The 14,724-nt window shown below is 41.7% G+C and overlaps 2 protein-coding genes and 1 long non-coding RNA gene across 9 annotated transcripts; 1 reads left to right on the top strand and 2 right to left on the bottom strand.

Moving 5' to 3' along the window:
* Positions 1 to 42: 42 nt before the first annotated feature.
* Hydr1 (phospholipase Hydr1) lies at positions 43 to 4,020 on the bottom strand. Its single transcript, XM_070656635.1, has 6 exons — positions 3,656 to 4,020; positions 1,804 to 1,973; positions 1,493 to 1,703; positions 1,007 to 1,354; positions 647 to 812; positions 43 to 568 (listed from the first exon to the last, which is right to left on the bottom strand). Exons 1-6 carry the CDS (start codon positions 3,755 to 3,757, stop codon positions 399 to 401), a joined length of 1,167 nt encoding a protein of 388 aa, XP_070512736.1. The 5' UTR covers positions 3,758 to 4,020; the 3' UTR covers positions 43 to 398.
* Positions 4,021 to 4,376: 356 nt separating this feature from the next.
* Positions 4,377 to 5,498, top strand: LOC139102630 (uncharacterized). The gene is made up of 2 exons (XR_011545734.1): positions 4,377 to 5,044; positions 5,138 to 5,498. It is a non-coding gene; the product is annotated as an uncharacterized lncRNA (long non-coding RNA).
* On the bottom strand, positions 5,338 to 14,444 carry LOC139102580 (insulin-like growth factor-binding protein complex acid labile subunit). Of its 7 annotated transcripts, none has more exons than XM_070656597.1 (5): positions 14,123 to 14,444; positions 13,423 to 13,534; positions 12,907 to 13,090; positions 9,161 to 9,558; positions 5,338 to 9,066 (listed from the first exon to the last, which is right to left on the bottom strand). In XM_070656597.1, the coding sequence occupies exons 4-5, from the start codon at positions 9,550 to 9,552 to the stop codon at positions 7,428 to 7,430; spliced, it is 2,031 nt and encodes a 676-aa protein (XP_070512698.1). In that variant the 5' UTR covers positions 9,553 to 9,558; positions 12,907 to 13,090; positions 13,423 to 13,534; positions 14,123 to 14,444; the 3' UTR covers positions 5,338 to 7,427. The 7 variants fall into 7 exon arrangements, with proteins under 7 accessions (XP_070512698.1, XP_070512697.1, XP_070512696.1 ...); XM_070656596.1 differs by lacking the exon at positions 14,123 to 14,444 and adding an exon at positions 13,663 to 14,102 and having other exon boundaries at positions 12,907 to 13,187; XM_070656595.1 differs by lacking the exon at positions 14,123 to 14,444 and adding an exon at positions 13,663 to 14,102.
* Between the last annotated feature and the right edge of the window lie 280 nt (positions 14,445 to 14,724).

The following is a 14,724-nucleotide window of genomic DNA, read 5'->3' as shown; positions in this document are numbered from 1 at the left end:
TCAGTTATAAAAATACGGAATACATTAAAACAAATATTTAATGTGGGTTTTTTATAAAATAATTTTTATTCATCACATATTTAACAATAATTTTAATTCGTACTAATTGTTATAAGCAAATAATTTTGCTTGGTAAGTTTGAAGCCTATTTAACACTTCACAAACGTTGCATTACAGCAGAACTAGGAATTTCAAGCGCAATTCCAAGTTTTGCATTACAGTGTAATATAAAAACTATCACAAAAATTCGTTATACTAAATTAAATTTAATCACATTTTAGCTTGTATAAAGTCAAACAGAAATGATATCGTGATAATATCTCTTGACGTCAGACGTGATAGCAAGTCATGATAACGTTGATTTGATGCTGATGTAGATATGTATGTGAAATGTTCTGTTAATCAAAGCCGTTCGTGAATATTGCTGTAAAAAATTGCGAGAAGAACTTTCCCATGTACTGTTCCTCTTTTACTGGCCAAACACCTTCTAAAAAACCAATATGCCCCCCGCGCGACGTTACCACTACAGCCACGTTTTTGGTCTCGCTTATTTCTTTCAAAGGAATTGCTGAAATGTTTCAAAGTATTAAATATTATGTAATCATAAAAATACATATTGTAATTGCTATTAATGATTGTCGCTTACCTTGCAATGGCTGGAACGGATCGTCCGCCGCGCTGAGGCATAAAGTCGGCACTTGTATTAAATGCAGCTTGTCGTGAAGCGTCGCGTTACTATAATATTCATCGACATTTTTGTATCCAAAATGCCGCGTCGTAAAATTCGAATCAAATTCTCTTATTGTCTGGCTCTGTTGAACATAATCATTCTCAGTAATTTACGTGTGAGTCAGATTCAGAATACCAGACAGATAATGTGTAACAGCACATCGCAGATATTAACGAGATAATTTTTTTAATCTTGATTATTCATTTTAAGTACGTTATCTACTAAAAGTAGATTATAATTGATTTTTTCACACATATGTATTTGGCAAAAATGTACCTTGAGAACAGTGTCGATATCGACATTGAAAGGGCCAATGTCAGAAGTGTGATGTCGTTGTATCGTGCGACATAGATTATTGAGAAGATATTTATTCAGCATTAGATTAAAATAGTTTTCTTCGGTACTCTTCATCGCTGCAAATACGTTCCATGGCACGGAAATAATAAGGCACGCTCTCAACTTGGTCCTCGCTGTTTGACCTTTTTGGGCTAAATAATTACCTAAGATCAACCCTCCCATGGAGATTCCGGTTGCTCCAAGAGGTGCGAAAGGGTGAAGCTTTTTTACGTGTTCTATAATTTCACTTAAATCGTCAAAGTTAGCGGCATTGTACGTTCGTGGAGTCTAAAAATAATAATATAAAAAAAAAAAGAACAAATCGTCAATTATAAGATGTGCTTCTTAATGAAAGACTAGTCTTTCTAGAAAAAATAATTAAATAATGATTTACGAGTCACTCCCGTTTGTGAGAATAAGCTCTACCTTAAGTTCTAGTCCGCCTAAACCTCGGTTGTTGAAAATCACGCATCGTATTCCATTCTTTTTCGCGACAGACACCAAACACTTGACATATTCCGCTTGACTGCCACCCGTGAGGCCAGGTAAAATGATAACGATTGGCGATGTAACGGAGCAATCTTTCTCGGCCCAGTCTAAGGCCACTTCGCCACCGTCGGACAAAGCAAAAATTTCTCTGTAACGTAGAAAGTGCTATGAGATAGAATTCAATCTTCGGCTGGAACATACGTGCTATTTATTTCTCAAATTTTAACTTAAATTATTTTTCTACTAACCTGCGATATTGTACGTGCGGTAACAGCCGGGATCTCAAAATGCTGGCTATAATAGTTTGTGCTCGCGACTCAAAGCACCATAACGTTGGCCAGAATTTATTTTGCACAAGCGGAATGTTGTCCTCCAAGAATGTACGGAACGGTCCTTGGGCGCAAACCAGCAGAGGTTTCTGAAAGCGTAACAGTTGTTACTTATTTCTATTAATTTATTGAAGCGTTCCTAGAATGAAAATAGATTGCTCTTGAAATACAATTATAATTAATTTTTGTTCATAAAAATTAAAACTCTTATAGTTGTGAAAAAGAAACTTGAACAACGAACTAAGTAACAAAACAGTGGTAATTTAAAAAAAAGAAACTGTTGATGCCTGATAAATGTGTTACAATTATTGAGACGATAAGAAATTATTTTTACTTGCAAATAGTAGAAAATAAACAGATCGGCATTTGCCAGTATTGAAATCAGCAAAAAATATAAAGATTATTTTAATGATGTATATATATATATATATATATCAATACGTTAATAGAGCTGCTCTGCTAATGTAATTAGTAATTTCCAATTGGCATTAATACGATTCGTAAGAGTCCCCTTAATTAGTTTCTTTATATTCGTTACTTACATTACGTACAGGACAAATAACTAGAGTTTTAAGGTCAGATTAATAAATGACACGTCTCTCCTCGCGACTGATGTCACCTACGGAGGGTCATACGTCAGTTCGAACGTATCACGGAAATCCTGTTTATGTATCGAACTCTCGTGTGGCAGGTTTCATATAAAATTCAGTCAAATAGATGCAGTGGATGGCATGACCAATTATACACTCGCTTTGCATAAAATTGCCTTCATTATCATAAGGAATTACATTGCTTCACGCGAATATGTAAATTATCTGCTATTAAATTGTCGCGGGTCTATGTTATTGTTTTTCGAAAAAGGCTTAGGGGGTTTTAATAGAAAATGGAAGCAGTCGGGAAATCAATCCTGGCATTACGTCGACCGGTTCGCTCCCTTCAACAGTCTCATCTTTTGCTTTGATAAACGAACAATACGTAAATTGATCTTCTTTCACTACTCTTTCTTCCCCTCATTACAGTTCGCACATGTTTCATGGAGATAACATGCGAAGTAATTTAATTCCAGTGAAGGACCGACTTCGCCATTCAAAGCAAATAGGTCTTGACGCAAAAGATGCCGCAACTCAGGGCACTATTTAGCTGCATTTGCCCCGGCTCGTTAGTCAATGAATCGCACGGGGCACAAGTCGTCCCATTTCGTATTAATCTCTCGAAAGACATTTAACACGCCTGTAAAATTGAAATTCTGCTTTACGAACGATCACGGTTATAATGAATTTTGTACGTGGAAAGACTGGGCATCTTGTACTTAATTTAAACCTTAGCCCCAGTCGCTCCGGCTATGAAACATCAAGATACACGCGACGGCGCACGTGATCGCAATTACTCGCATGCATCGCATGGAACATAATGGCACGGTGTCAAGCCGATTTTTGTCGAGTGCTAGCTAAATAATACTTCGGATTACCAGAAAGCGATGGACGATCGCGTGTGCGTGCGTGCGTGACAACACGCGGGTCTGATCACCGTGCTCGGTCCTTTCAATGTTTTCTCGCAACTCATCGTTGCTTTCAATCAATTCCAAACCTTTGCGGGCGTCCCGTTTGCGGGAAGACACGCGCGACAAGTTGACAAATTGCAACCCACACGCGCCAATCTGTCCGTCCGCGAGGAACGTCCCGCTGATGAAAAAGAAAAAAAAAAAAAAAAAAAAAAATAATGGATCGACGTCTGAATTTTTTTTTTTTTTAATACAGAATGTTTCCCTCACCTTGACGACCTCGCAAAGGTAATAGACGCAGAAACCGATGGCCAGCAGCGCGCCGTAATAGAACTTCGGGACGTACGCGAGGCTCTCGAAGAAGCCCAACATCGTGGCGCGCTTCGATCTGAACGGAGACCCGGGTAGATCAGTGGCTGCTAGGCTCAGATCGAGGTGGACCTTGCTCGCTGACGATAAACGGCGAGTGACGAGCGGCGATCGGAGCCGGTGCGCGAGTCCTCGGCCGGCACGCACATGCCGCGGGAATAATTGGCGCGGCCAACCGGCCGACTAATCGCTTAAACCATCGCCAATAGAGCGGAGGTGTCCGCGATATCCAAGGCTCGCACGCTCGAGATGACTCGGACACTCGCTTCTGGCGCGCGTGCGCGTTTTTGTCGCGAGTCACGGCCTCCCGCTGAAAAAGAGAAGATGATTTATGCCGCTACATTTTTCATACGCTGCAAGCGCAAGTCGGCGTAGCCTCTCGTTTTCTTTTCACGCTGCAAGTTAGGTGGTCTGATACGCGGGGCAGTTTAACTCAAGCCCGGTTCAAGGCGATTGATTTTTATGCAGACTAGGATGGGTTGCTCTCGACGGGCATGTCTCTTACCGCCGCGACGCGATGGTGTGCTGATACGTATAAACAGCGGAGTCGCACGAAATTCTCAACGGAACCACACGCGCGCCGCAAACTCCGTGGAACGCACGTGCACGGACAGGTCTCGTCGCGACGCCGCGCGACACGCGTGCGTGACAACGCGCGCTGCGGCTTGTTACGTAACGATCAGAGACGTACCGAGGCACGCCTGTACCGAGACGCGAATTTCAATTCGGGCACACCTCGATCGAGGACCTCGTTCGAGCCGGGTACGCGTACAACTTTGACCGTAGCTTCGATCGATTCGATCGAATTTAATTGATCCGATATTTTCCCTGCGCACGTACGAGCGGATCGTCGCGATCCGCACGTGCGCCGAAAGCCGCGAGACTTCCCGCAGATGGAGACGGTAAAGCGGGTCAAACGCAGCCCTGACGTGAACTTTGCACGCCGGGATGCCGAGACGGGCGCACGCACACGCACACACGCGCGCGCACGGACGCGTGCAACATTTGCGGTATCGCACTTGGTCCACTGGGGACGGATCCCCGATCGCACCCGTCTTCGCGGTCGCGCGGGTCTCGCGGGGTCAAGACGATTCCGCATATAATCGATGACGAAGGTGTCACGCTTCTTGCTCTCCACCTCCTCCCTTGACGTCGCAACGGCGTCATCCTTACGTAGCTCACGTGCCGGATTACCTCATAGTCGATATCGAGATGCGCCTCGCGATGACGAACAAAAGAAAAGAAACAAAAGAACGGGCATTAACAAACAAGAAACGCCATTTCTTCAACGTAATTTCGCACGCTTTTTTTTTGCGATTTTTCTTCAGACACCCGAGCTTAAAAACTATTATCACTTTTTTTTTCTTTTCTTTTTTTTTCTAGAGCACGAGCTTCTCATCGGCCGGTCTTCTCTCAATCTGTGTCAACGGCAACTTGTCGAAAGATCTATAAGGGCGATAGGGTTTATCGCTACGTCGGCGTGAACGTCAATATCACGCTGATGCAATTTAGATTATCCGCGCTGCTTGTCGTGATTGATCTGCAACAGAAGGCTGTTCCGTCGCGAGGCGAGAAAGCTGGTGTACCAGGAAGAAAATGGTTTTATTAAACAACAGTCTTTTACATTTTAAACGAGAATAGCCCGGCAAGGGGACCTTCCGTTGTACAGATACATCCGAGGGAATAATCGATTCCCTCTACAGAATAGAATACATACTCAAGAATGACTAATAAACTAATTAAATATGAAAGCAAGGAACGCGTTCTTTTCTTTTTCTTTTTTTAATTATATTACCCTCTACTTCTCTTCCTTTTCTCTCTCACTTTGGGTAATATACTATATCGTAGAAGCTCAAATCTTAATGCTTCAGCTTCGGATTATCAAAATAAAAACTGATATTTGTATAAAAAGCAAAGGGAAAAAAATTTCTTTTAAATTAAAAGAGGCGAGAACAAGGACAATCTTGAGTATACTGTTATCAGTTGAAATACAACATATCGATATACGTGATAACATTTAATTTAAAATATTTCAAACAATGAAACTCAATGGTATTAGCTTCACTGTGTATAAACTAGAAATATAACGAAATAATACTCTATTATCTTCTACAAAACTTAATTTAATTTTTTTTTTGTTTAACAGTTAATTTAATTTAATGTAAATTTTGTTGAGACATTAGCAGAAAATCTAATCCCACTTTATAAACTTATTAATAACTGTCCAATTTAAATGTCAAAAAAAAAGTCTAACATAGTTAATCTAATAATAATTAATATACATTTTGTTGATCCTATAGATTTGGAACTGTGATCTTACAATTACATGCTTCACGCATCGCGAGCTTATTGCAAAAACAATTCTTATGAAACGTAGGACGAACTAGCTTAATAAACTTAAAAATAGGAAAGTTACAGGATACGTGGAGTAATTCGAACCGCAAATTAAAGACGAAGCAATAGCGTTTGCCATGTCGTAACAAGGTACTGTTGCATATCAGCTTTTAGCGGTAATCAGGCATTTTCCGTGGCTATTGTGAAGTTCAAATAGGGGGAAACCATTTAGTCTTCATGGCCACATACTCACACGCTATCAGACGCGATGGCGCAATTGTATTCGTATGTATGCGTGCATGCGGACTGCACGTAACTGCGCGTCTGTTAATCGCAAAATTGAACTATGTACCTTCCACAATCGATCTCGCTGGTTGATTTTTTATTCAACTCGATCACTGAACTATTCACTTCGTCCGCAAACATCTAATTGTGAAAATATCTGAATGTAAAATAATATTGCATTCTGTTAATGCCGTTATTGAGTTAAAGTTTCGGTAATGTCTTTGACTCAAGATAATTGTATTATTTCTAACACATTTTACTTTAAAATTATCGGAAAAGAAAAAATTTAATAACTGCAAAACACTTACGCGACAATCAGTTAAAAGGCGCTTTATAAGTTTTGTTTATATAATTACTAATTAAATATATCACTTTTATCATATCTTTAATTATGGCCTATTATCTCGCAAACAGCTTCTAAGTCTGCGATTGTAATGTGACCAGTCACTAAATGCACAAAAAATATATTGTTTTTCGAGCTTTACGAAAAATTGATTCTTTTTGTATCTAACTAATGTAAAAATATAAGATATTTCCAATTACTCAATTAAATATGGTAAGCATATGTTCTATAAATTTTCCAATACCTTTTCAATTTTTTTTTCTATTTAACGTCGATCATTGGCACCTGATCTATTTTATATTTGGCTAAGCATTTGTCGAATTGAATACACGAAGATGTAGTCTGATCAACGAGAATGAGAGAGCAAGAATTATTATTATACTATGTACAAAAAGATGATATATGTATATATATACAAAACCGAGTATTTTTTTTGACTTAGTAACGTTTTAATAAGGAAATACTTTACGATACTTTTTAATATGTAAACTATTATAGCTATTACAGCTCTGCCTTAATCCTATGACTACAAAAATAATGCCACGGAAATATAAACTTCACAATATTATTACATTAGCTTACGGCTGGTTGATATGACGATGTCGCAATGGTATTTAGCAGTATAGAACTTACTCAAAGTTCCTGTTTGTTTCTACATACCTTACGGTTGTAGACGTTTAACATTGGGTGTTGAAACTTCTTCGCCGTATATCATAAACGTCGATTACAGTTAGATTCGCGAACGTATTTAGCCCAAGTGCGAGAAGGTGTAAATTGACTGGGATAATGCTTGCGATTTGTTGCTGCCTGATTATTTTCAATCATGTTACGATAAGTTTCTTCATCGTAGACGCAGGAAAGAGCCTTTCTTCGTTTTACGGAGCCGGTTTCGAAATTAGCTGGTTGACTGCCAACGAGTACGTGAAGATCACCTTTCTCTTGTATAATCCAATCCCAAGTTTCCGCGATGGAGCAATTGCAAATAAACGGATTCCCCATGAGATTGATCGACATTAAGCGTGGATTTGATTTGAATATTTTCGGATTGACGGTGCGTAAATTATTGTTACTGAGATCTATATGTTCTAACTCGTGCAAATTTTTTAGAAAGTTTAGATTTTCCACAGATATTGTATTGCCCGAAAGGTTCAATTGTGTAAGATTATTTGTCGTTCCAAATATATTTTCGTTCAAGTGCGAGATGCCACAATGGCTGAGGTCCAGAATTTCTAGATTAGATAGCTGTGTCGGAAGTAGCGAGCCTTCATCAGGTACGATCAACGGATTGCCACTAAGTTTAAGCTCTGCTATTGCAGTTGATTGATGATCGCCAAAAACTTTTGGATCAACAGGCATTTTAAGGTCGCAGTTGTTCAGTTCCAAACTTTCTAAGCGTGTTAAATTTGCGAATAAGCCTTCTTCCAAAGTATGAAGTTCATTTCCAGAAAGAATTAGTTTCTTCAGGAAAGTCATTTGCGCGAACGTGTTATTTGCAACATAACCGAGACCGCAATATGACATATCCAAATATTCCAAGGCGCTTAACGGATTGAGAAGGCTGACAAATGCGTCAGATAATGGATTGTGGGAAATGTCGAGTTCTTCAAGATGTTCAAAAACATCGAAGGCATCTGGCAATTTTCGAAGACTGCAATTGCTGAGTGAAAGCTTATGAAGCTTTGGCAAATGGCGTAGAACGACAGTTAAATCGCTCGCGAACATAGGGTTACCGCTCAAATTGAGCGCACGTAGCTTGCTTGCGTTTCTGAAAGCTTCCTCGGATAAACGATCTTGTAAATTGCAGTTCGATAAGTCCAGAGATTGTAGACTGTGCAAATTATGGCCAAGCGTATCTTCGACATCTAGATGCCATAATTCGTTGTCCGCGAGGACCAATTGTAGAAGATATAAGTTTTTGGCGAAGGCATCACCCGGTAAATTCGTAATACCTGTGTTGCGGATATCTAAATGCTCCAGGCGCACTAGCGGCGTGAGAACGCTCCTCCAGTTCAATGTTTTCAATGCATTGCCTCCTATTTCTAATTGTCGCAAATTTTCTAGATGGGAAAATGCCTCGGGCGATATATATGTTAAATTACATCCGTTTAGCTTGAGGTATTCCAAATTTGTCAAATGATCAAAGGGGCCCGGTTCTATCTTTTCCAGAGGATTGTACGACAGGTCAAGCTTATTCAAATTCGTCGTATTGTAGAAGAAGCGCGTGTTGAGATGGTGAATACCACATGAATTCAAATCGAGGTACAGCAATGTACGGCAATTCAGAAAGGGTTCTTCAATCTCGTTCAAAGGATTGTGCTGGAGCTCCAATGTAATTAAACCCGGGCTGTCCCTGTTGAATTAATTGTATAATCGACAAAATCTATATTACCTGTCTGAGAATGGAATGATTATCGGCGAATATAATTGATATTGAATTATCTTACCGGAAGGCCTCGGGATCCACCCGTGTAATGGCGTTATACGAAAAGTCCGCATCCAGCAGGTACGTCAATCCGGCAAATGATTCATACGTCAGCTCAGTTAATTGGTTGTGTGCCATCTGAAGGCGCCTCAAATGAATCGAGTTTGGAAACGGTGTAATCTCCGCAATGTTATTATCATTCATGTCTAAAATGTAGACATTTTGGCTGAGTTCGCTGTACGGGATGGCGGTCAGATTACTGTCCGAGCAGTCCGTCACCCAGTTGATGCGAAAGTAGTGACAGTGGCAATCTACGGGGCATTCCTGCTCCACCAGTTCCTCGTTATTCAAGGTAAACGTTGTAACAACAAAGTACACGGCAAGCAGGGATAACGCTGTTGCCATCTTTGCCATTATAGTCTGTAAAAAAAAAATTAACACTATAATTATAACATAATGCAATTTATAATGTATGCAAAGGTACGCGTCGACGCCGACGGAGACAGCGGTCGAAGTTTTCGGTACGAGGCTCTTCGCCAAAACGTTACGCGTTACACGCTCGGCTGCGCGCCGGAGTGAGAAGCCCACCCCCTCGCCACGTTCCTTCACCCTCGTCCGCAAAAGCGAACACCGTAACTGTCGATGTACATTTGCTTTCTCGAGGCTGCCAAAATCGACCCCGACCGTTCTTTTCTACCGAGATAATTCCGGGGATCGCCCTCGGCGCCGCGATTCTTTTAGTTCTCGGACACCGTCGGGTCCACCCCTCGCACGGGAAAGCGCCGCGTGTCGGGGATGAAATCATTTGCATTCAGTCGTTGGGCGAGACGTTGGGCGCCTTTTTGTGAGCGGAGCGTCGCCTCTTTCTTTACGCGACGCCGTTTTGACCGGGGATCCTCGCAGTCCTCTGAAATCCCCCAAGCGGAATTTACGCGATGACGAAGGTGTTCGTTGGATAGACGGATTCGAGAAACATTTTTCTTCCTGTCAAAAACCTTTCCTCTCTCTCTCTCTCTTTCATTCTCTCCCTTCTCTTTCTTTTTCTGACGACTGACGTACGCATTTAATGATTTTGTATTGGCTTTTTCCGGTGGGGTTACTCGAGTCATTCATGCATCGTTGGACAATTGTATTTAATGCACAGTGCTATTGTCCTCTCTCCGAGGATGTACTTGCCAAATCAATATCACTGTCTACACCTAAATGCGCAAAGCTCGTCACCAAGAAGTGATGCTGCATTTGACGAGAGATTATAGAATTAAATATTGTTTCGCAATTTTAAAAGAGACGCCGCTTATCTCAGCTATATTTTTATATCACTTTTATCCAACGGAAAGAAGTGCAAATTAATAAATCGCGAGCTAGACAATTTTTAACGGCTGATACTCAGACGAAATAAAAGCGACAGTAATTAGTAAGTAAAAAAAAATACAATAACTGTTACCTTTAACTTAACGCGTGAAGCTTATTCTGTAAAAACTGTCTGAATTCCTCTTAGGAAGAAAATAGAATTTTATGTAATTTTGTTTTTATTGATCCAAGAGAAGCTAGATGGTCTTGTATCGCGTTATCGCCTTCGAGAGAGTAGACTTTATTAAATTTCGCGCGCCGAAGTCTCGCTCTATTTTGCGACTTGTTCTAACCATTGCATAAGAACACTTTGTAATACCATTATACGAATTGGCGGATGTTCCATAAAGGCGATACCCGCGCGAATGTATAATTCGAGCACTTTACCGGGAAATGTCAAATTGTGTTACATGAACTTCGTTGCGTATATATAATACATATTCTTCGATAAAAGTCGAAGAGTACGAGCGCCAATTGATACACTCATTAATTGTCTGAAAATATATATTCCGTTAAATCCAGCGTACGTCGTCTCTTATACCAATTCTATAATTGTGTTTTGCAAATTCGGAAAAGCGGTCCCGATTAGGCATGGGACTGCATCAAGCTTTTGTTCAATTGCTTTTGACAAATTCTACAAAAGTTTAATGAATTTAATTGGAGCTATGCTAGACTCACAGTTACTTGCTTTCTCAACATCGCTGGGAAATTTCAAATTAATTGATTACATTGTTTCGCAAAAACAACACGCGTTTCCATTACACGTTGCAGAATACATGGTGCAGGTCTACTAAAGTATGTATAAAGCACGTGTGTTAAGCTCGGTTCGTTAAAAAAAATAAAAAAAAAATTTTAAAAAAACAGAAAATTTATAACACGTAAAAAACTATTTAACTGAATACTATTATTCTGTTATTTATATTCTCAATTAATAATTACGTATGTGCGGTGAATTTAATTAAGACGACACAAGCGCATTCGAATTTTAAAGTCAAAGATTAAAGATATTGAATGACGCACAAGGTAATTGTACCGCTTGAATTAGTGTGCTTCTAAAGAAAAGGATCTTAATTGCGCGTTATAAGGAAAACGAATAGTGACAAAACCGGGCAGCTATTTATTACCTAATGCGTAATGCGACACACGGGACTTTTATTTTCCACGCACGTACATACAAGGTCTTCGCGATATCGACGTGATATGGATCAGGACGCGTTTCACCACGCGAGAACCGACACTTCGCCTATATTTCTTTAGCCCGTAAAAACGGCCGGTGAAAAATGACTCTGCTACTCGACTGCTACAAGATTGCACCAAGTATTCCGCCGCATATTTTATTCTTCGCGTATCAAGCGCGACGTCTCACGTATATCTGCGACCGGAATGGCCGTTGAGCTTTTCTCCCTCATAGACAATTTCTTGAAATTTATTTCTTATGTAAAAGAATTTTTTTGCAGCGCTTGATGCACTTCGGTATATCACGCGGCCTGGAGTTCTCTCATTCATTACGCTTCATTGTACTCTACAGGATGGCTATTTCATTAAAGAGCCGAGGTCTCGCCGGACCTCGTCGTTCCCCGACCGAATAGTTAGTGGGTAATCTGTAATCTGTCCCTACCGTCGCGCGGATATACCGAGTCAATACGTAAGTGTATCAAGTGGCAAGTTATTTGCGGGAGAGAGACCTTGCTGGGGGTCGTGAAAAATGTATAAAAATTCAACCGCAAAAATCTGAAAGCGACCCGGAAAATCCGGATGTCCTACTCGACTTCTACTAAATTCGCGAACTACCTTAACTCTGCGATACTTATAAAAGTTTTGAAAGATTTTTACGTCACTTTCTGATCGTATACATGCCACGAAGGTTTCTATTCTTCCAGAGTTCGTTTTTTTTTCGCCCACGAAGTCCATCTCAATTGTTTTAGACTAACTCCAAGCTTGGTTCACTCTATTCTTTGTCTTTTATTTCTTTTTATTGTCTAGTCCTATGAATCAGAAAAAGAAAGAAAAAGTTAAATATGGGGAAAAAAAAAAAAGACCGAGATTAGAGTTAATCTGAGTTGATCGAGGCGGACGTGAATGGCTTCGCGTCATACTTGACCGGCTACTGTCTCGTTATGACCTTTCGTTACGTATCTTGTAAAAGTGAAAAAACAAATGCCGAAATCACGAAAACCTTTATCTGCCTCCGAGTTTCTCGCTCGTATGGTCGTGTAACGTGAAAGCGGAATGTTTTCAGAAGTACGTGCTTTTCTACATACCGAGGAAAAGGCCAAGATCGGCGGTGCTGGCAAGGAAGAGACGTTCGTTGCAACGGTTCGCGCCCGTCGGTGGACAGAGATAGATTGAGCGGTCGCATTTGCCGAGAGCCGCGGTTAAATTAAATCATATCCGAGTGAACTCAGGGTTAAAACCTACCGAGGCGCGCTCTCGTTCCAGGCGTGTGTTGCGTGTAGAACGTCTCCGGTTTTCGAGTCTCGTTGCTGCGTCGTTTTTTCCGTTTGACTATCTCAACTAGTTTCCTTCCTTCATATTATTTTTTCTTGCTTTAAGTTATATCTATTCTTCCTCATAGTTTCTCCGTCGACTTCTGTCTCTCTCCCTTAAAAATTTCATCATTTGAAGACTATTTTACCGCAGCTCATACTATTCTTATCACGCAGGAAGCATTAATACCGAATCCATTACCGTGGCAAATTCTGCAACGTGATTCTGCAGTTTTAACACGTTTAAAGAATTACTTTTGTAGTAGATATTTCAGCAAAACAATTCGCATATATGATATAAAATTACCCTTTTAGAAAGAAACCAAAACTGATTGAAACAATTATTCCTGTTCAAATAATTAGGCGACGCGATTAAAATGCAAGGATGGAACTAGAACGCCGGGTTTGTCTCATTTAGTTTCAGCAAGTTTGTACATTCATACTGTACCTCAAACTGCAATCTTTACGCTGATTCGTGACAATGATGACGCGACAATTGGCGCTCGTTACACAATGAAGGACCAACTCCAAGATACAGTATGCAACATAGTGCGGTCGGCCTGTTTGAAAAAATCAATGAAAAATTTTGTTCCACGCCAGACTGCGTAAATGATCAAGTGCCAATTCGAACAATCTATCATTCAATCGCCCGGGCATATAATTTGAGTCGCATAAATTGTATACTTACATATTGTTCCGCAATATCAATTTGACATTGCGCAAAAATACGTGCCGATTGCTAAGACACTCTCGAAGTTACTGCGCCGTGTGTGCAGACTCTTGAACGCGTTCTACGCGTCTGTGATATGTCTCTATCGCGCGCCACAAATTTGCGTCAACTTCGGAAGGCAGTTTCGAGAGACATCTCGACGGCAAGGCAAGCAGTGACGAGGAGAGAGGGGGGGACGGGGAGAGGCGTCGAGATTCCGGAACACCTGTTCCAGCGGAGGTGAGGCACTCGGCGCGAAGTGGAGGTCTCTCGCGAAAGGGTCCGAAGGGGAAAGCGTCCCGGTCGCGTCGAAGTAGGTCCCGTTCCCGAATTGAGCAGCCTCGTTTCCTAACCTCCCAATTCCCCGACCGGGCTGCCTGCGCGGCGTCGAGCGACGGGGGAGGGGCCGAGAAAAAAAAAAATTTGCGACTCGTCTTACCGTGGAGACGCGGCGTTTCCGGGGAGGGGACCCTCTCACACCTCGTCGAACGTTTGTCGCGTTATCAGCATGCGTCCGATAACGCACCCGCGGTGAACGAACAGCAATATTCGGCGCAGAAAGAACGGCGTACAGTCGTGCGTGCGCTTGCGCGACGATGTATGTATGACCACGTTTTTTCCTCCCCCGTTTTATTTTCAAACGGACCTCGCGGACGCGGCGAGGGGGGAGGGGAGGTGAGGGCAAGGAACAGGAAAAACCGTCGGGGCGAGCCGAACTACGTCGCGGCGCGCGCGATTTGGTGACTGAAGGAAAATCATGGCGTCGGGGACGTTATAAGCGACGCGGCTTCCGCGTAACCGCGCACCTCTCTCGCTTTGTTATTTATCACCGCCTCCGCTCTCGGCCGGGGCCGGCCGCGATAACGAGGAAGACGTCGTCGCGGCACAATGGGATCGCTCGTTTCGGTAAGCCCGCCGCCGCGGCCCCCGTTTAATCGCGCAATTAATCCCGTGGCACTGCGACTCTGAAAACGTTGCGTTTTACGTTACGCCACGCAGCGTCACTTTCCCTCCCCCGCGCCGAACCCGCTTCCAGGCACG

Source organism: Cardiocondyla obscurior, linkage group LG05 (genome assembly GCF_019399895.1).
Source record: "Cardiocondyla obscurior isolate alpha-2009 linkage group LG05, Cobs3.1, whole genome shotgun sequence".
In the NCBI taxonomy this organism is placed as follows: domain Eukaryota; kingdom Metazoa; phylum Arthropoda; class Insecta; order Hymenoptera; family Formicidae; genus Cardiocondyla; species Cardiocondyla obscurior.
Note: the sequence above shows the minus strand (reverse complement) of the source record. Positions and strands in the feature narration are given on the sequence as shown.

What these genes read in the sequence shown, in the direction of transcription:
- Hydr1 (XM_070656635.1), bottom strand. Translation starts at nt 3,757, where the DNA reads ATGTTGGGCTTCTTCGAGAGCCTCGCGTACGTCCCGAAGTTCTATTAC. An exon ending in CCGCACGTACAATATCGCAG is followed by an intron (nt 1,704 to 1,803) that starts GTTAGTAGAAAA and finishes TCTACGTTACAG; the next exon opens with AGAAATTTTTGCTTTGTCCG. An exon ending in ATATCGACACTGTTCTCAAG is followed by an intron (nt 813 to 1,006) that starts GTACATTTTTGC and finishes TATGTTCAACAG; the next exon opens with AGCCAGACAATAAGAGAATT.
- LOC139102580 (XM_070656597.1), bottom strand. Translation starts at nt 9,552, where the DNA reads ATGGCAAAGATGGCAACAGCGTTATCCCTGCTTGCCGTGTACTTTGTT. An exon ending in GTGGATCCCGAGGCCTTCCG is followed by an intron (nt 9,067 to 9,160) that starts GTAAGATAATTC and finishes TTAATTCAACAG; the next exon opens with GGACAGCCCGGGTTTAATTA.